Raw genomic sequence first — 27971 nt, 5'->3', positions numbered from 1 at the left:
TTATAATCTTAATATTGGCACAAACTAGTGACTGATAACATCAAACAAATTAATTTTCCATTGCTTTTTCCCTCTCCTGACCGTCATGTTCTTTTTCTTAACTGTGTGATTGCTTTTTCTTTCTTGTTTCACAGCAAATGCGTCAGAAGAGTAAGCAGCAAGCTAAAATTGAAGCCACTCAGAAACTGGAACAGGTGAAGAATGAGCAGCAGCAGCAGCAGCAGCAGCAGTTTGGAGCCCAGCCCCTCCTGGCCCAGTCCGGCTCCGACACACCCAGCAGTGGGATGCAGAGCCCCTTGACCCCCCAGCCCGGCAATGGAAATGTGTCTCCTGCACAGTCATTCCATAAAGACCTGTTTACAAAGCAGCTACCCAGCACCCCAACTTCTGCATCATCAGATGATGTGTTTGTGAAACCACAGGCTCCTCCTCCTGCGGCAACCCCGTCCCGCGTGTCCATTCAGGAGGGGCTGCCACAGTCTCAGGCTTGTCAGCCAGCCTCCCCACAGGTGTTTTCACCGGGATCTTCTCATTCCCGACCGCCATCTCCCATGGATCCTTATGCGAAAATGGTTGGTACCCCAAGACCACCTCCTGGGGGCCATAGTTTTTCCAGAAGAAATTCTGCTGCACCGGCAGACAGCTGCACCCCTCTGCCTTCAGTGTCTAGGCCTGCTCAGATGACTGACACTACAGCAAACAGGCCATCCCCAGTCAGAGATCTGTGTTCTTCCTCCACAACAAATACTGACCCCTATGCAAAGCCTCCAGACACACCTAGACCTATGATGACAGATCAGTTTCCCAAACCCTTGGGCCTCCCCAGGTCTCCTATAGTTTCTGAACAGACTGCAAAGGGTCCTCTAACAGCTGGAACCAATGATCACTTTACTAAACCATCTCCTAGGGCAGATGTATTTCAAAGACAACGGATACCTGACCCATATGCACGACCCTTGTTGACACCTGCCCCTCTTGATAGTGGTCCTGGACCTTTTAAGACTCCAATGCAACCCCCTCCGTCTTCCCAGGATCCCTATGGATCAGTGTCACAACCACCAAGGCGATTGTCTGTTGATCCATATGAGAGGCCTGCTTTGACACCAAGACCCGTAGATAACTTTTCTCATAACCAGTCAAGTGACCCATATAGCCAGCCTCCTCTGACCCCACATCCGGCAATGAATGAATCTTTTGCCCATCCTTCAAGGGCTTTTTCCCAGCCTGGAACCATATCAAGGCCAACATCTCAGGACCCATATTCCCAACCCCCAGGAACTCCGCGACCTGTTGTAGATTCTTATTCCCAACCCTCAGGAACATCTCGCTCCAATCCAGATCCTTACTCTCAACCTCCTGGAACTCCCCGGCCCACCACCATTGATCCTTATAGTCAGCAGCCACCAACCCCAAGGCCATCTGCACAGGCAGACTTGTTTGTTACATCTGTCACTAATCAGAGGCATTCGGATCCATATGGTCATCCTCCTGGAACACCAAGACCTGGGATATCTGTTCCTTACTCTCAGCCACCAGCAACACCAAGGCCAAGGATTTCGGAGGGTTTTCCTAGGTCCTCAATGACAAGACCAGTCCTAATGCCAAATCAGGATCCTTTCCTGCAAGCAGCACAAACTCGCGGAGCAGCTCTCTCTGGCCCATTGATAAGGCCACCTGATGCGTGTTCCCAAACACCAAGGCCACCAGGACCTAGTCTTTCAGACACGTTTACCCGAGTCTCCCCATCTGCTACTCGTGATCCCTATGACCAGCCTCCAATGACTCCAAGATCTCAGTCTGACTCTTTTGGAACAAGTCAAGTTTCTCATGATATTGTTGATCAGTCAAGACCTGGATCAGAGGGGAGTTTCAGTGCACCTTCTAACTCTCCAATGAGTTCTCAAAGCCAACAGTTTTCCAGTGTCTCCCATCTTCCTGGTCCCATACCAACCTCAGGAGTCACTGATACGCAGAATACCGTAAATATGTCACAAGCAGATACAGAGAAACTGAGACAGGTAAAAAACAACAACAACAACAACACAGCGTACCTTCACAGATGTTTTAAATGTATTATTTGAGAAAGCTGTTCATCAAACTGAGTAATTTCTACACAGATGTTAAGGTTTATCCTACTCTTGAATTTGTTGTACTGCAAAGAAAAGTGAAATTGGTAAAATTAGTACAATTGAATTTGATTTATTCTGTATCTTAGTTTTGATATTCATGAATTTATATGGGATTTTTTTTTTTTTTGGTATGGGAATTCTTAAATAGGAAAGCTTTGCATTTCATGATATTTGTATGGCAAGGAAAAGGACCCAAATTGTTAGTTTTTATAACATCTTGAATTTTAAGTATAACTGGTGTTTAATCAAACTTTTTAAAATGTGATATTTTAAGCATCACACATTGGAGGTATTAGGGCTTAGAAAGCTATTAGTTTGTTGTCAGAAATCCCAGTGATTTTCATTTCTTTCATTCCAGCGGCAGAAGTTACGTGAAATCATTCTCCAGCAGCAGCAGCAGAAGAAGATGGCAGGTCGACAGGAGAAAGGGTCCCAGGATCCAGCAGCAGTACCTCATCCCGCACCCCTGCAGCACTGGCAGCCTGAGAGTATAAGCCAGGCTTTTACTAGGCCTCCACCCCCCTATCCTGGGAACATCCGATCACCTGTTGGCCCTCCTCTAGGACCTAGATATGCAGTTTTCCCAAAAGATCCACGTGGACCCTATCCTCCTGATGTTACTGGTATGGGGATGAGACCTCATGGATTTAGGTAATGCTTTTAATTTCACAGCAGATTTAAACTATTAGAAGGGAATCAAGAAATGAAGTTAACTCTTAACATGTTGTTAGTGCTTTTTAGTTTTTGATTCCCTTGAGATATAATCAATGTTATTTTCCGCTAATAAGAGGTCATGGATTTTTCTTTTTTTTAACCTCTGAGAATTCTACAGACTCTAAAACCTCCCCTCTGTTACTACATATTGACTGTATTAGGTGTACGTTAAAGCCATGGGGATGTAGGTTATCAGCCAGTCAGATCGCTAGCATGTAACCGCCATACCCTAAAAGCTTTCTGTGATGTGATGAGTGAGAACTGTCTTCTCCGCAAATTTTCCATTTTAATTTACACCATGGAGATTTCCAGATTGTTGGGGTGTTTTCTTCTAGGAACTTTTCTTGATGAGAGAGGATTGTAAAGTTAGTGGTATTTGTTTGTTGGAAGTGGCTGGTAGAAAGATCAAACCCAAACATTATAATAAAGAGAGTTCTTTAGGATATGCTTTTGATTCTGTCATGTATGTTTTTGTAGTCTAATACCTACTTCCGTGTTATAGTCTTACCCTGATTTTCCTTTTTTCTTCAATTATAACATACACCTGTTGCTCTGTTTTATATTTATTTATAAATTGCCTTTAATTCTCTCTAGAATTGAGGTACAGTGTAAATAATAAAAATAGTCCTATAATTTATTCATCTACTAAGTTTTTACAGATGATGCCTATCATTCTTTCTCTTACTGCCTCCTGTCCTCATCTCTTTTAAGCAAATAGATTAGTCTACCCAGTCATCATACCTGCATCTATGTCTTCTCAAGGACAGAAGCCTCTAAATCTCTGTAGTATAATTCATTAGACCAGCTGCCTTCTTCAAGCATCCCTCTGTATCAGCCTCCTCCTTATAGCCTCCCTAAAGAAAGAAAAGGGAACTCTTACTCAACTCCAGTAGCATTATGCTTATTTCTAAACATTTGATTTTACTTGCCTGTTGGCAATTCCTTTGTCTTTGTTTATATTGTCTTAGACCATATGCCTTCAGAGCTCAGATATGGGGAATGTTACAGGGTACTTAGCAAAAATTACTTGCATGTAGGTACTTAATGAGTGCTTTCTAATGGTGATAATTTTGTTTTGCTAAGTCATTGTATTTGGCAACATTAATTTTGTATATGAGTTCAACCTAAAATTCTTTCTTTTTCAAAAAAAAAAATTCTTTTTCAACCTAACTCAAATTCAACATGATTCGTACTATTAACATTTGCCTTTTTTTCTTTTTCTTTTTCTTTTTCTTTTTTTTTCCCCCTAGATTTGGATTTCCAGGAGCTAGTCATGGTACCCTGTCAAGTCAGGAACGCTTCCTTGTACCTCCTCAACAAATACAAGGATCTGGAGTTCCTCCACAGCTAAGAAGATCGATATCTGTAGATATGCCGAGGCCTTTAAATAACTCACAAATGAATAATCCAGTTGGCCTTCCTCAGCATTTTCCACCACAGAGCCTGCCAGTTCAGCAGCATAACATACTGGGCCAAGCATTTATTGAATTGAGACATAGGGCCCCTGATGGAAGGCCACGGCTGCCCTTCAGTGCTTCTCCCAGCAGTGTTATAGAGGCACCTTCTCATCCAAGGCATGGAAACTTCATTCCCCGGCCAGACTTTCCAGGCCCTAGACACACAGAGCCCTTGAGACGACCTTCTCAAGGTCTACCAACTCAGCTGCCTTTGCATCCAAATTTGGAACAAGTGCCACCATCTCAGCAAGACCAAGGTCATCCTGCCCATTCATCTTCTATGGTCATGAGGTCTCTAAATCATCCCGTAGGTGGTGAATTTTCCGAGGCCTCTTTGTCAACATCTACATCAGCTGAAACAACATCTGATAATTTACAGATGACCACCCAATCTTCTGAGGGTCTCGAAGAAAAACTTGATTCTGATGACCCATCTGTAAAGGAACTAGATGTTAAAGATCTTGAGGGGGTTGAAGTCAAAGACTTGGATGATGAAGATCTTGAAAATTTAAATCTAGATACGGAGGATGGCAAGGGAGATGAATTGGATACTTTGGGTAATTTGGAAACCAATGATCCCAACCTGGATGACCTCTTAAGATCAGGAGAATTTGATATCATTGCATATACAGATCCAGAACTTGACCTAGGAGATAAGAAAAGCATGTTTAATGAGGAACTAGACCTTAATGTTCCAATTGATGATAAGATAGATAATCAGTGTGTATCTATTGAACCAAAAAAAAAGGAGCAAGAGGAAAAAACTATGGTTCCTCCTGATAAACATTCTCCATGGAAAAAATCTGTGGGTACTAGTGAGATAAAAACAGAAGTACTGTCTCCAAATTCTAAAGGGGAAACTAAATGTGAAAGTGAGAAAAGTGAAGAGAGTAAAGATAATGTTGACACTCCCTGCTCACAGGCTTCTGCTCACACAGACATAAATGATGGAGAAAAGGCTCCTTTGCAGTCCTGTGATACAGATCTACTTGAGAAAAGAACTAATCGAGAAACTGCTGTCTCCAGCACAAGTGGTGTTCTTGGCTCCACTCAGCTGCCTGCTGAGGATGTAATAAACTCTTGTGGCATAACTGGAACAACTCCAGTTCTCTCAAGTTTACTTGCTAATGAAAAATCTGATAATTCAGACATTAGGCCATTGGGGTCTCCACCACCAACTTTGCCAGCCTCACCATCCAACCATGTGTCAAATTTGCCACCTCCTTTAATGACACCACCTGGTCACGTTTTGGATAATACCATAAACTCTAATGTGACAGTAGTCTCTAGAGTAAATCATACTTTTCCTCAGGGTGTGCAAGTAAATCCAGGATTCATTCAGGGGCAGTCAACAGTAAATCATGGTTTTGGGACAGGAAAGCCTACAAATCAGACTGTGCCTCTAACAAGCCAGTCTGGTACCAGTGGCATGTCTGGACCTCAGCAACTAATGATCCCTCAGACATTAGCCCAGCAGAATAGAGAGAGGCCCCTGCTTCTGGAGGAACAGCCTCTACTTCTGCAGGATCTTCTGGATCAAGAGAGACAAGAACAGCAACAGCAGAGACAGATGCAAGCCATGATTCGCCAGCGGTCAGAGCCGTTCTTCCCTAATATCGGTAGGAAATCCCTTGTGTTTCAGTAATGATTGCTGTGGGCATTAGGGTGGCAAGCAGTGGACCTCTAGGATTTCAGGATTAACATTACCTGTGGACCAGAGCAACGAGGCGGCTTGTAATTTTGTTCCTCATTCGCTTTAAAAGGAAAGCAATTAGGAAGTTTAGATTCCTCCCCTGGATCAAGAGATTCAAAGCTCTGAGTTTCAGACTTTCTCACTTCTATTACTTATGGTATTGTTTAACAGAAATAAAACTCATCATCTTTAGTTCCCTCTAACCATTATTACTACATGTTTTCAGAGTCTTTGAAAGATGAATTTAAAGAAATTATGATAGAAATAAACTTCTTGCTGTCTTTGGTGTACGATAAATGCTTGGCAAAATTTTTCATAATAGAGCTCTTTGAGGTATTTCCAGTACCTTATTACTTTGAAAAAACAAAAACAAAAACCCCATAAAATAGCAATGCAGTAAAAATACTTGAGTGCTTCCAAAGGTAAGAATTTGCAAAGTGCACATGTCAAAGGAATGCTTTCTTCTAAACAGTAAGACTGATGTTCTGTCCTATGGACATTACCTATTTAATATGAGGGGGGCCCATTTCCTTTTCATCCATATGCAGAGGTCTTTTTTTCTTTTTCTTTCAGTAGCCTATCCTTACTGCAAAGGTATATCATCAAGAAATATATTTTTCTTTTAAAGAGTGTACCAACTAGTTTGGTGGAATTCCTTAGTATTGGAAATAACTGCAATTTCTTATTCATGCTGTTGCATTACTATAGAAGCCATTCTGATTAGCATTGCAAAATTTTGGATGAAAAGGAATTGCATTGCTTTCAATAATTTGCTACCATCTCCCTTAAATGTGGCAAGCTTCTTGCTCTGATTTTTGCATGACTGAGGTATGCAAGCATTATGCAGGTATGGATTAGTGAGATGAGATTAGATTTCAGGTGAGGTTTTTACCATCTCATAATTCCTTACCTAGTAGAAAAACCTGTAACAGTGATTATTATAATGAGGAATAAGAGTCTATAAATTACATGATGTTTGTGATAGTTAAATTACCTTTTAGTAACCAAGTATTATGAAATAAGTAACTTTAAAATATTTCTTCTTTAGATTTTGATGCAATTACAGATCCGATAATGAAAGCCAAAATGGTGGCGCTTAAAGGCATAAATAAAGTAATGGCACAAAACAACATGGGCATGCCACCAATGGTTATGAACAGGTAGGTGAAGATGTTTCTCATTTTTACTGTGCACTAAGAAGTACATGAATTATTACTAGTTCCTAGAAAAAGCATATAGGAACTCAAAAACCTGTATTCTAGGATGGACAATAAATATTTAAATTGGTTGTAATCTCAGCTGGATATGATCAAATGTAAAATGCTATACAAATGTAAGGATTTAATTTCTCTTGGTTTCAGGGTAAATATAAAACATTAGGGAAAGGTTGGAAGGTTGATTCATCAGGAAATCAGGGTATTTAATTGTGTTGTTTTAAGTACTTTTAGAATGGTTCATCTGACTAAAGCCAGTTGAACTTGGTACGGAGATGTTTGGTACAGAGATGTTTCGTCCAAAATAAAGGAAGACGAGAAGATGAAACAGGAAAATAGAAACTTAACTGTTCTAGTGAGAAAAAAGATAGTTTATTTAAACCTATGAATATTTTTTTTTATTCAATCAAAGGAACAATGCAGAGAAAAAAAGTGGGACATTTCAGTAAAGATCCTCAGTGGTTAAGGCAACTGTGAATTCATTTCTAAAATAAAATGTCCCCAAACTGAATTTGAATCTGGGGGAAAAAAAAGTCAAGAGGATGGTTGAAAGTTAGCAGTTGGAGAATTTGTAGGACTGTTAGCAGAAAAATGGAAACTATGCATTAAAGAAGGCTATAAGAGTTGTTAGACTCTGTATTTCTGAAATTACAGTATTTATACTATACGAATAGTATATTAGATAACTACTGGCAGTCTTTCTTAAGTTTTGATTATGTATCAACATCAGAATTATGTGGTGATTTTTTTAAAAGTTTAGGTTCATTGTCTCACCACAGATTTCCTGAATTAATATCTGGAAATGGTGCTGGTATGTCTGTATTTTTTATGAGTACCATGAATTACTTTTATGTATGTTGCAGTTGAGAATATCTTTTTATTAATAGAGTAGGCATGAGCCTCAATTTAGCCTAATTATCTCGTTGGAGAACTTTTTTTCACCAAAAGGATTATAGATGATTATGGAATTGAATATAAAATCTACAGGAATTTAAGATAAACATGTTATTTCAGGTACATTGGGAATCCTTAAAGGTATAGTCTTTTCAGTTGTTGAGATACTTTGGAAATGGTCAAGAAGCATTGTTGAGATCAAAGTAAAGACAGTAGTTTCTAATGATCTTTGTTATTACACAGCATCTGTTACCACAGTTTCTCTATCACAAGGGTTTTTAACTTTTTTCTCATAAATTGACATTCCAGTAAGCCTTTGAACTACTTCTCCACATTTTATATGCAAAACCAAAAATGTGTATTACAAGGAAATCTATTATATTTGAAATATTTAAATTTAAAATTATGGTGTATGTGCTTCTTAATGCAATAACAAATTTAGCAATAGGTCTGATAACTATTTTCATGTAATTTCATGTAATGATGAACCTAAATGACCAGATCAGGTACATGCAGTAACTTTTGTTATAAAAGTAATGTAAATTCTATTGGTGATAAAGGTATGGTACTGCTAATAATAGTGTAGTTTCCTGCCTATACTAAAAATAGAAGAAAAAGCTAAATTTCATTCAGCACTTAGTTTAAAACAGGGACTTTGAGTTAAAAAAAAAAAAAAAAGAAAAAGAAAAAGAAAAATAGTCTCAGAATTAGACCCCTGACCTTTCAGCATTGGTACCTTACCAGTGAGAGGATGGTGTTTGCTCTTCTGCTGAGTGCCTGAAGAAGTGGTGACAGACCCTCCATCAGGCACTCCGTGTACTGTGTTGACTGAGGATGACAGTGGTATTTTGATCCAGAGATCATTCCAGATCAGAGCTGGATTGGGGACAGAAGATTGATAGATAAATTAAAAAAAAAAAAAAAAACCTGAGTAAAAAATTAAAAAGCATATGTTCTAAATTTTAATAGTACCTAAGTACTAAATGTATAATATTTGATATATAATTTGGAAATTATGCTTGTTATATTAAAACTTTTGGTTATCCTGGAGAAAGTGTTTTCATTAAAGCAGTACTGTTTCTATGAAGTTTTTTATAGCTCTAGTTAGAATAAGTCACATTTTGCCAAACATTCTTTAATATTTATTTATTTATTTAGAGCGTGTGCTCATGGGTAGGGGTGACGCAGAGGAAGAGGAGAGTATTTTAAGCAGGCTCCAGCAGGGCTCAATCTCACAACCCTGAGATCATGACCTGAGCCGAAATCAAAAGTCAGACAACTTTCAAAAAAAAAAAAAAAAGGGTCAGACAACTTAACCAACTGAGCTACCCAAGCACTACTGCCAAACATTTTTAACCATGTAGACTTGTTTTTGGTCAGTGACAAATTTTTTATTTGCTTTAACATTGGATACAGAAATGTACAAAAATGTACATGAAACTTTTAAAATGAAATACATCTTTTGCTTTGGAATATAAAATAAGCTACCAGTTCTTTTTTTAATTGAAGAGTTATTGACTTACAGTATTAAATTAGTTTTAGGTATACAACATAGTGATTTGATATTTATGTACATTATGAAATGGTCACCACAAGAAGTCTAGTTACCATCTGTCACCATAAAGAGTTGTTTACAGTGTTATTGACTATATTCCCTCTGCTTTACATTATTACCTTCCTGTTCCTTACTTATTTTATAACTGGAAGATTGTACCTCTTAATCTCCACCTATTTTGTCCATTCTTCCACTCACCAGCAATAATAATTGGAACAAGAAGTAATTTTTTAAGAATTTATGTAGTAAATGAAGACTTGAATTAATTTTATTTTAAGGCATAGTGAGGCTTATAATAGTGAAACCCCAGGGGCAGCCTAGTAGGCATCTTATCACAGCCACTTGGTGCTTGTGGTAAAAGCTAAGTGATCTCCGAATCTTCCTTTCATCATAAATGAAATGGGAGTAGGAAGAGTCCATACCTCAGACTTGCAGGGTAAAGATTAAATGTGGTTGTACACCATAAAATGGGGCTTTCGTACACATTTTTGATACCATTGCTCTTCCTCCCCTGGAAGAGAAAATTGTTAAGCATATAAAATAATTTTCATTCTAAATGCTCATCATTTTGATACTTAGTACTTCCTTTTCACAGGTTCCCCTTTATGGGCCAGTCCGTGACTGGAACGCAGACTAGTGAAGGCCAGAGTCTCCTCCCCCAGGCAATTGCGCAGGTACTGCTGCTTGTGACTAGTCACCCTAGAGGGGACACTTTCCTGTATTTCTCACCAAACCCTACTCTATATACTTGAGGCCACTTTTTGAAAGTAGTAGAAACTTTAACACATTGTCAGAATACATTCTCGGTTCAGCAGAAATAAAGATATTTTATTACCTTTTTAAGGAAACCCAAATTGAGATTTAAAAACAATTTCTGAAAAGGACATATATATTTAAAAGTTAGAAAGTCACTTGGAGGGAAACCAAATGCTTAAGGTTTGGGGTTTTACTTTTATTTACTTTTAACTCCACAAGAACATTTTCATGTCCTACATTTTGGAATTAATCCATGACACATGAAATTGCTATAAACTGTGAAATAATGATTATAATCATTCTACTTGGCTGTAGTCATGTTCTGCTATTCATTCCATAGAATAATTTAGTTTTATAAGATATTTTCCATTCATAATAATCAGTTTTAAATGTAAAATTTAAATGTTTAGTGTCAAGCAGTGTCCAGGGAAGTAGAACTGTTGATGAAGGTTTTTTTTTTTCTTTCTAATGATTTTTTTTCCCAAGTATCTGCCTAGAAGAAAAAGAGAAAGCTACCTACTATCTATTTCTTTTGAAATTTTCTTTGTCGTGACAGTTGTGCCTTAGATTTACCATGCTGATAATTATATTCTTTTCATTATTAAGAGAGAGGCACCATCTGATACAGGGGGGAAAAAAGCATAGACTTCATAGCAGAGTTTAAAAAAATCTCAGTTCCACTATGAATTTACTGTGCAACTTTGGGCAAGTTCTTTAACCCCTGTTTTCTGATATTTTAAATGTTACACCACCTGCTTTGCCATATTATAAGGATTACATGAAGTATTCTGGCTGCTAGTAACATTCACAGTTGTTATCTTATATGCACCTCATGTCTAACAGGACCTGTAACAACTGAGCAAATGTTTTTTTCAAAGTTAATTTTATTTATCAGAGTGTTGCCAGGAAATTGTTAGATTAATAATTATTTATTGAGTCTCCCTGGAAGAAACAAGAATACTTAGAAAAAATAAGATTAATATTTTTAATAAGTATTTTATTATTTGTGCATGTTAGAGAAAGTGGTTCTTGTTTATAAATAACTTTGTGTTAAAGAGTGGATTTTAGTAAATCTGAAACCCACATTTGTCTTAATTGCAGAAAAAGCCAGGTAGATTTCATCAGAAAGTAGAATTTTATGTGGATCTCTAGCTAAATACTAACAGCTTTTGACTTGCCCTAATATATTTCTGATGAATAATCCCTTCAAACATAATTGTTTTACTAAAATCTAGAAAATAAAACAGAGATAGTTTTAAATTTTCAGAAATTAGGTTGTCACCACAAAATTCATCCTACTTTTTTGTAGAAAACAAGCTTTAAAGATGTCTTAGGAAATTAAGGGGGTTTTCCTTCCATTTCTTTTTCATTATTTTTTTCTATTTCTTTTTTTTTTTTTTAAGTTTTTCCCCCTTTAACTGAAATGTGGAATAAACCTATTTGTAAATTTTACTTATTTTAGGATGGCAGTATAACACATCAGATTTCTAGGCCTAATCCTCCAAATTTTGGTCCAGGCTTTGTCAGTAAGTATAAATCTAATAAGTTATGTGTTCTCTGGGGCTTGCTTGTTTGCACTATATTTGTGTTCTTCTAAAAAAAAAAAAAAAAAAAAAATGGAGTTAGTTTAGGTGTGTGTTATTTTAAGTCTAAGTGCCCTCCTCTTTTATAGAACATCACTGCCCTATTAGACATCTCTGTTCCTGAAGGCATGTATTTTCATTGCTGTTTTTCTCTATGCATGAAGAATTCTAGTTAGAACTCAGTATTTTAATACAGAAAAACCATCTTCCCCATTCTCTTCAATATCGTTATTGCTGTTTTTATATATAGATTGGGCACTTTACAATCTGTAGAATTAAACCGCTTCTTGTTCTAATGACTGTCTGCCTGAGTGACAAGGACACTGAATGGGAACAACAAAGGGAATAGACTTAGAAATAAGTTGGGTTAGCAGCATGGTGTGAAGGTCAGGGATGCAGGATGCCATGAAATCCTTTCTAGTTATCTTCAGGGGTCCCAAGGTGGTTCAGGATAGTATTTAAAGTTCTCCCCAAACTGAACCTTTCTGAAATCTTCAGACTGTTTAGCTAACTTTTTTTTCACCATTATTTTTCATTTTGCTCACCTCTGCTCTCCTGGTTCCAGAAACCAGAAAGGCTTTCCTTGCGGTAGGTCTCATTCTACCAGAAGCAGAACTTCTGAAATCTTGTGAAAAAGCCTGTTCTTGAAAAATGCCCTTCAAATTTAGTAGACTAGATTTCAAGTTCATACATGTACTGGAACTTCTGGGTTTAGGAACAAACCCAAAGTCTGACCTTTTGAAATTACCCCTGCATTTAATCATAATTATAATTTGAGTACATATTTGCATTTAAAAACAAGTAAACTACTATAACCAACTGGCTTTTTCTGGCTTTATTGTGCCCATTGGCTTTGGTTGGATTCTTATTGTATGACAATATTCTGTTATTATTGATGTGATTTTTCAGCTAATGTCCTTCTTGGAATTGTATTTATTCATTTCTTTGTCTTATAGTGAATCAAAAAGGTATATTTTGAATTTTACTACCATAAAATGACCTTTTTTTTGTTTTTGGGATTTGGCATCAGTGACGTAAAGTGCCCTTAGAGAATAAAGAAGGAATATTGGTACAAAATGAAGAGAGATAACTTTTTGGGGAGATATTTATGACAGTCATAAAAGTAGAAAAGATTTTACCTGGTTGATAATTATTCCATACCTTTGCTTATTTATAGAAATATAAATTGCAGAATTCACAAAAGTTACCAATGTTTTTAACTAAGGGATTTCCTTTATAAAACATAGACTTCATGTTGGTCCCTAAAGAGAGTTTAGGTTCCCTTCCTCAAAAAGTTTAGGATATTTTTTCACTATTAAGAAATAGGGAAAACCTTATAAACTTAGGAAAACTAGCATGGGAAATGATACCTAATCCATGCTCTGGTACCTCAATTAATATATACCTAATTTTGTTTCTTCAAACAAAACATTTCAAAAAGGTTTAAAAAATTACATTCTGTAAAATTGCATTAATACATATAACTTAATAGATAGCTTGGTATGTGGGTTACAGAGTTTCATAATTAGTAGTGAAAAGCATTCCATTAGATAAAAGTCTTCTGTTTTTCAAAGATTGGATTTATAGCATTTCTACGTGTGAAGTTAACACGTGTACTAAGAAGATGCATTCTTTGGTTTCCTTGAATAAATATTTTTCTAAAGCCTCCTATTTGATAGTTGCATTATGGTCTAATATTTAGTATTATGTTTTCATGACACCTATTACAAGGTCATGGTGAATTTGCATTTTCTTTCAAAATGTAATTGTATAACTTTTACATTGTTGGGTTCTTTAGAAAATTAACACAGATGAATTTTTCATTTTTTCTTTAGATGATTCACAACGTAAGCAGTATGAAGAATGGCTTCAGGAGACCCAACAGCTTCTTCAGATGCAGCAGAAATATCTTGAAGAACAAATCGGTGCACACAGAAAATCTAAGAAGGCCCTTTCAGCAAAACAACGTACTGCCAAGAAAGCTGGGCGTGAGTTTCCAGAAGAGGATGCAGAACAACTGAAGCATGTTACTGAACAGCAAAGCATGGTTCAGAAACAGCTAGAACAGGTAATTTGAAGCATTCTGGTTGTTCTTTTTCACATAGGATGTTTTTATTATTCTCACTATTTTGGTTTAGAATACATTGGTATATTTTATGTAAAAGACACATTCCTAAAAAATGAAACCATTTTGCTATTACCTTCCATTATAAACCAGATGTTTCTCAAAATGCTCATTCTGAAATAACAGTTATACTTAAAAAGAAAAATTTTTAATTTTTATTTAAAATAAAATAATAGTAGTGTTCAAAATGGGTTAAGGGCTCACTTCTAACAATTACTCAAGTAAATCAAAGACTTAGTTTCACATAACAACTTGTGTACAGTACTTATAGCAGCTCTTTTCATGGTCACCAAAACCTGGAAACACACAAGTATCTTTCAGTGATGATAGTTGGACAGATTGTGGTATGTCCATACACTGAAATAGTACACAGCAATAAAAAGAACAAACTGTTGATATAGAACAACCTGGATGGATCTCAAGGAGCCTTATGCTGAGGGAAAGAAGCTAATAACTAATCCTGGAATATTATATACACATTCCACTTATATAAGTTCCTGAAATGACAAAAATTACAAGGATGGACAATGGTTTATTAGTAGTTGCCAAGGCTTAGGCATGGGGCAGGAGGGTTTGACTGTAAAACGGAGGCATGAGGGCATTTTCTGGGGTGACAGAACTCTTCTGAATCTTGATTGTGGTGATGGCTATGCAAATCTCTATGTGCAATAAAGCTCATAGAATTGTATATCAAAAATAGTTTTATCATTTTTAATTTTTTAAAGGAAATTGAAAGGTAATCCAATGTTAGTAATATAAAAGGAAGGGTCCAGAGTTGATTGACTTAATTAATAAAAATCAGGGTGCTGTCAGTGTAGTGAACACTAGTAAACATATTCATATATGTTATCTTATTTAATCTCAACTTTCTGAAGAAGCTAGTATTGTCATCATTTTACACAAGAGTCTCTTGAGTCATCACAGAGGTAGGTGACATGTTGGGTCCTAGCTGATTATCGGGGTAGGAACTTTTTGGCTCAGATGTCTCATCTCCAAGCTATAGCAACCACAGTGATGTACCAATAGTAAAGTGATTATAGTGTAATCCTGTTGTTAAAACTAGGACAGTTCTGGAATGAGACAATTCTCTCTCCATTTATTCTATGGGTCCATGTTTATTGCAAGTAAAATTCTTTTAATGATAGGTATTTCTTATAAAGTAATTTTAGCACTTTTATTGCCTTCTGATGTCTTTCTGTAAATTCCTTATGAGGAGGGCCTGGCTTTTGCATATCAAAATCCTATGGATCAAATTCTATTTAGAAGGAATACTGTACTTGGAAAATGGAAGACATCATCTGTTACTATAGAGTCGCCAACAATCCAATAAAATCTCATTAAGATAAGCAATTGATAACATGTTTGAAAGTATTTTAGAATGTCACAGGAAAGGCATGTATGACCTCCTTTCTGTATTCCAGATCCTGTTGTAGGTACTTATTGTGTGTTTTTCTAGTTTTACCAGTTCCATGGTAATTCCCCAGTTCCAGCCCAGGTCCCTGGCCAGGAAGGAAGAAAACTAAGTTAGCTCTGCAGCTACTGGAGACCCACCAAAACCATTATGTGCAGAGAACAGGCTAGTCTATCTGGGATGGAGTGGAAGAACAATTAGAAATTATGGGCTCAATGTATTAGTAAAATATGCATCCAGGGTTGGGAAGTTCGAGAGCATGTGTGTCGCACCAGCATCTCTTCCTCCCCTTCCTGAGCAAGATGCATCCTGAGGACATGGGCTTTATCTTTACTGAGATTGTTTTGTAGCATCTGGTACACTGGGGTGTAAGGGTTTTTGGAATGAATTGATGGGCACAGGTCAGTCCTTATATTAAGAGCTTGTTAGGAATTATTAAAAATATTACCTCAGAGTTTTGGATTTTTTTTAGAAATTATCATTTGAGTGTGTGAGCCCTTAAATTCAAAGAGTTTTATACTAATACAGTCTTTTTAGCCTGTAAGGGTGGGGTGGGGTGATGTACCTGCTACTATTTCATCTTGTTTTAATACCTTGTGTGATTTTGTAGACCTAAGAAATGAAATTTTAACCTGTTAAAATGGTTCAAGTTTGAATCAGATGCTGGTTATTCTTTTTGTATGAATGTTAAGGCAGGTCAATTAGCTGATTCCTGTGTAGCCTTTGTTTATTGTTTTACCTTTTTGATGTGTAGGTTAAATAGTTTATGACTTTTGTGGTAAGATTTTTTAAAATATTTATTTCAGAAAAATGTGTTTCCAACTTGTTTTTTGGTGTATCATATGTAAAGAAATTTTACAAATGACTTTAGAAAGATCCTGTTGTTAAAAGATTGGCAGTCTTTAGTGCTTATCGATCCAATTTTTTATGATTTTTGCCACTGCCTAAGCAAAATATTTTTGCCACTGCAAGATCTGCCTTATATGTAATCCCCACTGTAATCATAGCCAGTGATCTAATTTAATACCTGCAGGATAAATAAGTAAGCCTAACTTTATGATTCCAGATCCGTAAACAGCAGAAAGAGCATGCTGAGTTGATTGAAGATTATCGGATCAAGCAGCAGCAGCAGCAGCAGCAGCAGCAGCAGCAGCAGCAGCAGCAATGTGCCCTGGCCCCACCTGCCGTGATGCCAGGCGTCCAGCCCCAACCACCCCTCGTTCCAGGTGCCACTCCCCCTGCCATGAGCCAGCCCAGCTTCCCCATGGTGCCACAGCAACTGCAGCACCAGCAGCACCCAGCGGTCATTTCTGGGCATAGCAGCCCTGCTAGAATGCCCAGTTTACCTGGCTGGCAGCCTGCCAGTGCTCCTGCCCACCTGCCCCTCAACCCTGCTAGGATTCCGCCTCCAGTTGCCCAGTTACCAATAAGAACTTGCACACCAGCACCAGGGACAGTGCCCAGTGTAAATCCACAGAGCGGACCACCACCACGGGTGGAATTTGATGACAATAACCCCTTCAGCGAAAGTTTCCAGGAACGGGAACGAAAGGAACGCTTACGGGAACAGCAGGAAAGACAGCGCATCCAGCTCATGCAGGAGGTCGACAGGCAGAGGGCTCTGCAGCAGGGGGTGGGCATGCAACAGCATGGCCCACTGCGCTCCCAGATGCCGTTCTACGGTTCTGACCTGCCTTGTGACTTCACCCAGCCTCCCAGGCCCCTTCAGCAATCTCCACAGCCCCAACAGCAAATGGGGCAGGGCTCACAGCAGCAGAGTATACAACAAGGATCTATGAATTCCCCTCCCACTCAGACCTTCCTGCAAACCAACGAGCGAAGGCAGATAGGACCTCCCTCATTCCTTTCTGACTCGCCATCGATTCCTGGTGGAAGCCCAAATTTCCATTCTGTGAAGCAGGTGCATGGAGGGCTTTCTGGGACCAGCTTCCAGCAATCCCCAGTGAGGCCTCCGTTCACACCTGCTTTACCTGCAGCACCTGTAGCAGCCAATAGCAGTCTCCCTTGTGGCCAAGACCCTGCAGCAACCCACGGACAGAGTTATCCGGGATCAGCCCAGTCTCTCATCCAGTTGTATTCCGACATAATCCCAGAAGAAAAAGGGAAAAAGAAAAGAACAAGAAAGAAGAAGAAAGATGAGGATGTGGAGTCCACCAGGGCTCCATCCACCCCCCACTCAGATATAACTGCTCCACCCACCCCGAGCATCTCAGAAACTACCTCCACACCAACAGTGAACACACCCGGCGAGCTGCCCCCACAAGTCGAACCTGAGTCAATGGAGCCTGTCTGCCCATCAACTCCTAACACGGCAGCCGGCCAACTGGGTACAGAATTAGAAAACAAGCTGCCCCAAACTGATTTATCACAGGGAACTCCAAATCCACAGACTTATGCAAACCCGGAGGTGGATAAGCTCTCCATGGAAACCCCTGCTGCAGCTGAAGAGGTAAAAGTAGAGACCGCTGAACCGCAGCAGTGCCCTGGCCAAGATGGGCCTGACCGGGAGGAACAGACGGGGAACGAGGCTGAAGGAAGAGCTGTGGCTGGTCCTGTCTCCTCAGCACAGAGTCCTCCTCATTCTGCTGGGGCCCCTGCTGCTAAGGGAGACTCAGGCAATGAACTTCTGAAGCATCTGCTGAAAAATAAAAAATCATCTTCCCTTTTAAGTCAAAAACCAGAAGGCAGCTTTTCAGAAGATGACTGTACAAAGGATAACAAACTAGTTGAGAGGCAGAACCCAGTCGAAGGATTGGTAAGTGTGCTCCCTGAAATCTGTAACTTCCTCATTTCCCCTTTGTTTTAAATTAGTTACAGCAGATTAGTGCCAACCATGTTATTAATTTCAACATTACTTTGAAACTTTTTACTCTAAAGAACAAATTTTAATTTTTTTTACCTCTGAGGAGCCCATGTTTTGACTCACACCCATAAACCATATTAAGGAATAATTTGTTTACTTTTTTCTTCAAAAATCAAAGACATGTACTAATGCATTTCATGTGTAACACGTGCCTGTCAGCTGAGTACTACCACAATGAGTTGATTTAACTAAAGCAAAAAGTGTATCTTTATTGCAAGTAAGTATGTAATTTCCGTATAGATCATAGCTCCTGCACCTATTAATACTGGTGGAGACTCTCAGGGCTCCCAGAGGTAACACATTGGGAATCCATTGTGTTGCAGTGTATTAATACTTGATTTAGTACAAATGAAATCTTATACTTTTTATAGCTTTCCATATATCAGTATTCTGCCCTTTTTAAGGTACAAAACATTGAGTTTGTCCTTTTTGTTTGGCTTTTGTTTTTGTTTTTGTTTTTTGGTATAAAGAGGTTCTTTGTAAATATACCTTTACAAGATTCCATCCCATGTATTTCAGTGAAATTCTTGAGCTATTTCCTAAACTGGGTTTTTGGGTTGTAAGAGTTGGTCTGCTTGAATACTGTTGCTTTCTTGTCTTTCAGAAGCTACAGTGCCATTACTGGTGTATTCATAAAGCTTTCCCTATAGTGCTTCTTGATTGGGATTTTACAGTTTTCATTTTTTAGTTGGATGGGGTGAAGTGGTATATTTCGTTGAGATTTTCAGTTTTAAGGTTGTATTTAATTAAGCCGTTCTTTTAGCAAGTGTTGTTACTCTTTGTTTTCTTAATTGTGTGACCATTTTGTAGAGATTGAGTGCTGGCTTGAATAGATTCAGGTAACTTTAATAAACTTCAGTGGTAATGTTTTTTCAGTCCAATTTGTCACCACCAAATATGCCCAGTCTCTAACCACTTTCTCACTGCATTCTGTGCCCCTAGGAATACTGAATTCTTTCAATCTCCTCAGGGTCTTTCTGATTCCACCTTTCCATGTATGGTCATATGCTGCTGTTTCTGCCTATTGCTCTCCTTTCTTTTTTACATCTGGCCAATGTCTTCTTTTAAAACTCAGTTCTAGAATCATCTTCTCCAGATCTTTCTCAGCTCAGCCATTCTCAAATGTGTTGATGCCCATGTGCTCACATAGCAGTTTTTATAATACCACTTAAATAGCTTCTTGAAGGACATAGATTGCATCTTGAGGACCTTTATATTCACAGTACTTAATACAGTATTAGCACATAGTAAGTACTCAGTGTGTGGAATTGAAGTTAAGTCTTAAAACTGATAATTATATGTTACATAGAGAGGATGTTATGATAGAAAAAGGAAGGAGATCAATTTGCATATGTATAAATGTTTGGACTGTGTCACATTGGTCTCATGTCCATTTGGGAGGGTGACAAGGGGCCAAGTGACTTATTACTAGCAGTAATGATGCTTTGCCATATCCTGGGTAGGTCTCTTATGCTGAGCACTTGCTTGAAGATATCATTTAGTCATGTGGCACTTATTATCCTCAGTTTACAAATTATGAAATCCCATTTACTTTCTAGTCACGCAAAAGGCAAAAGTACTGTGGCAGTAGTTGAATAGACAAAATTTTCCTCCATGCTGAGTTTGACTGTGTCTTCACACACAAGTTGGGGTTAGGAGAAGAGCAGCTTCCTGGTTGCTGTGCAGTGGTAGAGCCTTCTTGGAAAGTTTATGAGGTTACTACTCAGCCTGCTTTAATTCCCTGTGTTACCACTTAACAAGAGGATGGTCTGGGTGGGTTCAGCCCTTCTGTACCTTGATGTCCTCATCTGTACACAGCAGAAGTAACACTATTCCTTATTATGTAGGGTTGCTCCAAGGATTAACAGAGTTAAAAACATTTTGCTGGTAATGTCTGTGAAAGGTGCATACCTTTGACTTACCTATTATATATTGAGAAATTTGGCATAAGGGCTATAAAACTCTAAAGTGTGCAAAGATGTAACCACATGAATAGCTAATGTCCTGTTTACTAAAAGAGAAAAAAAGTGAGAGAAGGAATTTAAGAAGATAAGTTTAGTACAGTATTTATTGATTAAATTATTTCTATAAACTATCTGAGTTTTGTGGGTTTTTTTTTTTTTTTTTGCAGCCACTAAAATTTATGCTGCATAAGAATGTTTGATATTATGGAAAATAATATGTCAATCCACTAAAAAGAATACTAAGTGTGTCCATTGTATTTTAGCACAATATATGTAGGCATAGGTAAAAAACCAAACATATATTAACATGTTAACTTTTTATCTCAGGCACACATTTGGATGATTTTTAACCTTTGTGTTCCCCTATAATTAGAAGTATTCTTTGAAATGTAGTAATACCTGCTTTTTAGGGTAATTCTGAGAATTAGAGATAATGTCTGCAAAACACTTAAAGTGCTTTAACCCAAACGCACTTAATAAGCAACTTACATTATTAACCTCTTAGAAGCCAATAAGACATTCTTAGGTCCGTGGTACTCAAAGTGCGATCCTTGGGTATATCAGTAGCATTGACCTTACTTACCAGGGAACTTTTAAAGAAATACACAATCTTATTCTCCAGCACAGACTTACAAATCAGGATGTGTTTTTAAATAAGAGCCCACACGATTCATATGCATATGAATATGGAGAGGCACACAGTTCTAGGCCTTTGGTTCTCAAAGCTTTAATATGTAAAGGGCTTGTTGAAACACAGGGTGCTGGGCCTCACTCCAGAGTTTCTGATTTAGTAAGTGGAAGGTAGGACAAGGGAGTTGCATATTTAAAACCAGCCTCAGGTGGTACTCCATTTGCTGCTCTGGGGACTACTTTTTGAGAACCATTGATCTTACCCTGGAATTGGTAGTCTGAGTCTGCTTAGACCTTTTACCCTTTCTTTTTTAAGATTAGAATGGTTTTTACATCTTCAAATGGTTGAAAAACACTCTAAAGAAGAGTAATATTTCACAACATGTGAACATTATATGAAATTCAAGTTCAGTGTCCATGAATTTAAAAAGTTTTATTGGAACACAGTCGCACTTGTTCATTTATGAATGCTCTGTGACTGCTTTGGCAGTACTGGGGCAGAGAGCTGAGTAGTTATGGTAGGTACTGTGTGGACTGCAGAGCCTCAAATATTATTATTTGGCTTTTTATAGAAAAATGTTGCCATGCATGCTCTAAGCCATTTAAAATAAAACTGGAAACTATAATCTTCAAACCCTCGAAGATTTAGTGCAGAATACATCAAAATAAGTCTAGCAATTGTAGTTACCCATCTAGCAAAGTTATAACTATAATGTTTAGAAATAATGGCCCCTAAAAGAATACCCCCCTCCCCCGCAAAAAAAAAAAAAAAAAGAATTCCTATATTTTTTAGGTATTGATAACACTACCTTTAAGAAACCTCTTCAAGGGGATCCCTGGGTGGCACAGCGGTTTGGCGCCTGCCTTTGGCCCAGGGCGCGATCCTGGAGACCCGGGATCGAATCCCACATCAGGCTCCCGGTGCATGGAGCCTGCTTCTCCCTCTGCCTGTGTCTCTGCCTGTTTCTCTCTCTCTGTGACTATCATAAATAAATAAATAAAAATTAAAAAAAAAAAAAAAAAAGAAACCTCTTCAAGGACTGGTTATTCTCACTTTTTCTTAGCCATTAAGTAAAGACAAAGGTTAAAAGAAAAAAAAGGTTTATGTGCTAGCATATACATAGGCCTTCTCATTGACTTTAAGTATATAGCAGTTGTTACTCAGTCACATATAGAATCATGAGCTAATTTGGATGACCAGTGTTGTTTGTTTTTATTGGTCTGAGGCTAGCTGTTCCTCTCAGCAAAGGTGCACGGGCTGTGGAGTTTATCTGTGGTTTCTACAGACCTTGTATTTCACCCATTCCTGAGGAGATCCCAAAATAACTCATCAAGACCGCTGTGCAGAGGCTACCACAGCCTCTGGCTAAGAGCATGCCTTCCTCCACAGCTTCCAGAGAGCAGGAACAAGGAGCTCTGGTCTGCCCTGGCATCCGTGCGCTCCGCCTGAGGAGTAATGCTTGCTCTGAAAGGGAAAGTAGCCACACTTCAGAATTCTGCTCTTTCCTCAAACTTCGCAGCTTACCAATTTCTGTACTCAAGAATAATGTTTGAAAAGGGGATGATATTTCAGAAAACAGCCCATTTGAGGCCACTGCCTTTCCTCAACTTTTAGTATGCCTGGTAGGAATATGTATCATAGGATGGAACTGAATTAGCATGAGCTACAAAAATCCAACATGTGAATAGTTCACTTATCTCTTAACCTTTCCAATTACATTAGCAAACTTTGGGGGCTCAGATGCAAGGTGGTTTTGGATGTGGCAACAACCAATTGCCAAAAACAGATGGAGGAAGTGAAACCAAGAAACCTCGAAGCAAACGGACTCAAAGGACAGGGGAGAAGGCCGCACCTCGCTCCAAGAAAAGGAAGAAGGATGAAGAGGAGAAACAAGCTATGTACTCCACCACTGACACCTTTACCCACCTGAAGCAGGTGAGTCCCTCGGAGCAGCTCCTTTAAAAAGTCAAGGAATTGAGGCATCAAGTGCTTTTTCAACCCTATTAAACTGAAATTTTCTCTTTATCACCATATTTCCTAATTAAAGTAGTCACAGGGATAAATGGTGTCTCAACAAGGAGTCTAGTAGATTTCTAAATGCAAGCAAAACTGCACCATATCCTATTGGCACCCGAAAATGGCAGTTAGATGGATTGGTAGGTGATGGTCAAGATTTACTTGTGTTCAAAAGGAGCAGCCTCAGCACCAAGAAAGACTGTGTTACTTGTGACTCTGGATGCAAGGAAATGCAGCTGCTGGTCTCCCCACAGTAAACTCTATTCTTACACCTGTGTAGTTGTTACAGAAGGTGGGAGACAGCCAATAAGAGTGCCACTGGGGGTTACCTGGCCTCCCTTCATGCCCCGATTCTTGCTGAGCAAAGATAAGGAACGTGTTTTTCTTGTTAGATGCCTGGCAGCATCCCTTTAAGACATATAAGAATAAAACTCATTTTTAAATATATCTCAGAGATTCTGTGGTCTCTCTCACTTATTCTAGCATTTTGATACTCAAAATTTTTAAGTCTTGTTTTTCTCAAGCCTTATTGGACTAAGTTGCCTTGGGTCTTAGAAAAGTTGCGAAACGCTCTGTTTTGTTGACCGTGTACATTACTCTTCAATGTGTTTTTTAATAGCAGCTCTCTCTGCTCCCTCTAATGGAACCAATCATTGGAGTGAACTTTGCGCACTTTCTTCCTTATGGCAGTGGCCAATTTAATAGTGGGAGCCGACTTCTAGGAACTTTTGGCAGTGCTACCCTTGAAGGGGTTTCGGATTACTATTCTCAGTTGATCTACAAGGTATGTTTCTTCGCCAAGGTCTTACCTTGCTTCCTCTTTGGATACCATGCCAGAATTGGTAGAGCTTATCTTGTTTTTCCATCTAATCTTCCAAGTTTCATTTAAACTTTATTAGTTCAGCTAAAAGGTTAAAATTTCACTGGATGAAGAGTTTCTAACATAAACATTTGAAATTTTTATAGGTAAGAATACAAATAGTGAAGAGCATCCATCATGTATTTCTATGGTAGAGAAAATACCTGTTTTCCTATAACCTTTATTAACTCTTAAAATCAATCCAAATTCATAGTAAATAGAATTAAAAAATGTAGTTAGTAATTTTCCCTGAAAAGTAAAATGAAAAAATTGAAAAATGTATTTTGTTTAATGATTTAGGTACTAATTACAACTAGACATTAATTCTTAAACTAAAAAATCAAACTAAAATTTATCTTTTGGTATTATTATTTTAGCATTTTATAACAGCCTCATTAGACTTTCTTTACTTCACATCTGACTTTTGTAAAATGATCTTTTTTGCAAAAATATTTGAGAGTATCATCAGTTTCCTGGAAGGCTTCTCTTCTTATGTTAGTATTAAAGTCATTCTCTTGTGATGCTCCATTTATTATCATTGTCGGCTTTTCTCTTCAGTTAGAACCTGTCCTAACTCTTGTAAACACCTTCTCTTCTGATGCAAGCTATTCTCCAACACAACTTCATTACCTTCATGAAATCCTAGATCTTTGCAAGATTTGTAATTTCACCTTGCACTTGATTTTCATGGTATTACTGGTAGATTCCAACAATGCCTGAGAGACTGATCAATCAACAAATGACAAATTGATGACTAAGCAGAGAAAAATGCTAAGCAGAGAAAAATATTTGGAGGGGACTCCCATTTGTTAATGATTTAGGCATTTCAGTGTTATTGCTGTGACTTTTGCTTCTTATAGAGCTTTTGGACAATCCAGATTCTAATATTGAGGATAGGAGTATGTAATTAGAGGATTAGGACCACAAATTCTCAAGTTTTAGTTTTAGTTGTTTTTTTTGTTTTGTTTTGTTTTGTTTTATAGAACTGGGGCATATCTTAATGAGAATTTAATAATTGAACTTTTGAGAACTCTTTGCAATTTATTGATTGAATTTTAAAGCTGTCTTTCACTGGCTATAACAATGAGATTTAAAAAGACATGTATAGAATAGAATAATGTAACTTTGCTTCTTAATGCAAGTGCTCAAGCTAGGCAGAGTAAGCAAATGGCTAATTTGTCCATACAAGCATGAGTATTTCTTCCACCAAAAAACCTCCTTGCCTTGGACCTTTATTTTTCTTCTTGGTATGCATTTAGGAATGAAGATGCATCTTGATGACATTTCTGTAGCCTTGCTTCCATGTGCTAAAAATTCACAGAACTAAGTTTTAGCAAGGTCATGGCATATTTGCTCTGTAGCATATAATTTAAAATTTTTTGGTCTCCTGCAGCAGAATAATTTAAGTAATCCTCCAACACCCCCTGCCTCTCTTCCTCCTACACCACCTCCTATGGCTTGTCAGAAGATGGCAAATGGTTTTGCGACAACTGAAGAACTTGCTGGAAGAGCCGGCGTATTAATGAGCCATGAAGGTATGATGTTACATCTCTGAGTTGTACACCTTTAAGGAGTGTTCCCTTTGCCAACTGTATATGTTAGAAAAGCAGTCAGGCTGCAAAGTTCTACCCATGTATCTGTTTTGATGAAATCTATTTTTTGTTTATGTGTTTTTGCTTTTCCAGTTACCAAAAGCCTAGGACCTAAACCATTTCAGCTGCCATTCAGACCACAGGATGACTTGTTAGCCAGAGCTATTGCTCAAGGCCCAAAGACAGTTGATGTTCCAGCCTCATTGCCAACACCACCTCATAATAATCAGGAAGAATTAAGGTAGAGTTCCTTTTCTCTCACATATTTTTTAGTTACTTCATATTTTTAAAAATATGTGTATATTTAGCAGAATGCCTATAGGGATCACATGTAAAAACATTTAAGGGGTAAACATTTGATGAATAGTTTTCTTTAGAACCTTATTTTTAAAATATTCTTACTGTTAAATGTAATTAGTTTGTACATTTTTAAGTTCCTGAATGGTATAGAAAGTTCAACAAATAATCAAACAGGCACTAAGGCAAGGGGAGTCTCTACACAAAATATTTCAAAGATCATTGTCATTTATTGATGTTTGCAGATATCTAAAATAAAAGGGCGGCAGTCACAGATCTCAGAGAATGCTTGCATGGAAGGAAATTTAAGGACTATCCCATCCAGAGCTTTGTACTTCTTTGTGTCAGCTCTTTAGACCCAAGATTCTGAGGGGAGAATCTGCTTCCCTTAGTAGATAATCTCAACCCACCTACCTAGATGTAGGAAAGGTTCTTAATGAACTTCATCAGAGGATTCTCTTTTTCTTGGATAATCTGATAACTACCCTCTATTTGATGAGACATCAATTAGATTAAGTCCCTTACTTTATACTAACATGAAAACTGGACCAAAGAGAAGTTACTCGTCCAGATTTAGAATCCGGGTCTCGTTGCTCTCTTCTGCATCTAACTGCTAGAAATTGCTAGACTGGTGAATTGAGAGTAGTTGTAGGAGGCAGTCTCCTAGATATGTATGGGTGGGGATCCGCTCCACTCCTGGATTTCACAGGGGCCTGTCTGGAAGCCACTCTTGAGTCTCCTCATAATTTTGCTGCTCAAATTCTCTTTCATAACAGTGTCTCCTCAGGGGTGGGGGAAGTAAGAGACCCCAGGTTTGGGAATATCCTGCAGCATCAGCTTGAGACCACACTTGCCCTCTGACCTCAGTCACCCTCGTTAACCTCTGGCTTCTTGGGTTAGACCATTCTCCTCTTCTTTTCACCATATTTAATCAGTTAAGAAAAATAAAGGCCTATGGAGCCCTACTGACCAAGTGTTCCCTTGCGTTGCCACTATGCGGGTGTGTGACTTGGCTTCTTCCCTTTCTGGCTGCACGCTGTTCCCATAGTCTCAGGGATCTGGCACTTGGCAGAGGTCTGAGTATTCATCCTTTCTCTTCTGTGTTATAATCTGATCATCATCTTTCTTTGGCCGGTCTTAAAACTTTGATGCTGAAGTTTAGTCAGGAGGAAACCTATTGTTCAAATTGCTTAATAGTTGAAATGTGTTTCTTAGGTCTTTTTCTGAGAGATTTATTCTTTGGCCCTGAACCTGCTCTTTGACTTCTTACATTATTGCCATTGTCCAAGGGAACCTTGTAGTCATGCTCACAGAGAGAGCGCGGTGGGTGAAGGAAGCCCCCAGGCATGGATCTGCACCTGTTGATGTGTTCTGTTTGTTCTTCCCTCAGGATACAGGATCATGGTGGTGACCGGGATACTCCTGACAGCTTTGTTCCCTCCTCCTCTCCTGAGAGCGTGGTCGGGATGGAAGTCAGCAGGTACCCAGATTTGTCGTTGGTCAAAGAGGAGCCTCCAGAGCCTGTGCCATCCCCTATTATTCCTATTCTTCCTAGCAGTGCTGGGAAAGGTAGGGAAAGTACTCAGCCACATTCTTTCTCTTTACAGTGTGCCAGTTTACTAATGTTTGTATATTGATTTTGAGAAGCCATTAACACTCAGTCCATCTTTCCTTCTTTCTCCCCCCCCCCCCCCCCCCATTTAAGGTTTGGAATCTAGAAGGAATGACATCAAAACTGAGCCAGGCACTTTATTTTTCACACCACCTTTTGGTTCATCCCCAAATGGTCCCAGATCAGGTCTTATATCTGTGGCAATTACTCTGCATCCTACAGCTGCTGAGGTAAAGACAAAATACTTTTTAACATTATAAACTGTGTCCCCCGTTCTTAAAGGTGTGTTAGGTGGCTTACAGCAAGATGTGCACAGCAGGGTAATGGCAGACAGAAACTCCCGGTGAGAGGTAGGATTAGCAGTCATTCAGATGTCTGGGTTGCTTCTGAGCACTCTGAATAAGCATCACATTGGTCTCAGCTGAAGCTGGGACAGAATAAAGTTTGTGTTCTCGTGTTTTTATTAAAGGATGTGGAGAGAAACTTTTCAATAACTGCACATAGAAAATGAAGCAGCAAGAAAGAACTTTGTTGACAGTAGAAGTTTTACAGAAGCAGTGTAAGTGTTGAGGTAGCAGCTGCTTA

General features: G+C 38.4%; 1 protein-coding gene across 28 annotated transcripts in view; it reads left to right on the top strand.

The window, feature by feature from the left end:
- KMT2C (lysine methyltransferase 2C) overlaps window positions 1-27971 on the top strand; it is a 284827-nt gene that overhangs the window by 239162 nt on the left and 17694 nt on the right. For 15 of the 28 annotated variants that reach the window (XM_072763203.1, XM_072763205.1, XM_072763208.1 and 12 more), the window contains 14 exons: window positions 135-2018; window positions 2488-2780; window positions 4094-5919; window positions 7042-7153; window positions 10252-10330; window positions 11875-11938; window positions 13831-14063; window positions 16598-18307; window positions 22733-22945; window positions 23646-23810; window positions 25279-25420; window positions 25571-25718; window positions 27165-27343; window positions 27480-27616. In XM_072763203.1, coding sequence (XP_072619304.1) covers window positions 135-2018; window positions 2488-2780; window positions 4094-5919; window positions 7042-7153; window positions 10252-10330; window positions 11875-11938; window positions 13831-14063; window positions 16598-18307; window positions 22733-22945; window positions 23646-23810; window positions 25279-25420; window positions 25571-25718; window positions 27165-27343; window positions 27480-27616 — 7185 coding nt within the window. The remainder of the gene's footprint in view (window positions 1-134; window positions 2019-2487; window positions 2781-4093; window positions 5920-7041; window positions 7154-10251; window positions 10331-11874; window positions 11939-13830; window positions 14064-16597; window positions 18308-22732; window positions 22946-23645; window positions 23811-25278; window positions 25421-25570; window positions 25719-27164; window positions 27344-27479; window positions 27617-27971) is intronic. The other 13 variants (XM_072763209.1, XM_025993764.2, XM_072763202.1 and 10 more) reach the window with 6 other exon arrangements.

The sequence above is a fragment of the Vulpes vulpes genome, chromosome 7 (genome assembly GCF_048418805.1).
Source record: "Vulpes vulpes isolate BD-2025 chromosome 7, VulVul3, whole genome shotgun sequence".
NCBI classification, from domain to species: domain Eukaryota; kingdom Metazoa; phylum Chordata; class Mammalia; order Carnivora; family Canidae; genus Vulpes; species Vulpes vulpes.
Note: the sequence above shows the minus strand (reverse complement) of the source record. Positions and strands in the feature narration are given on the sequence as shown.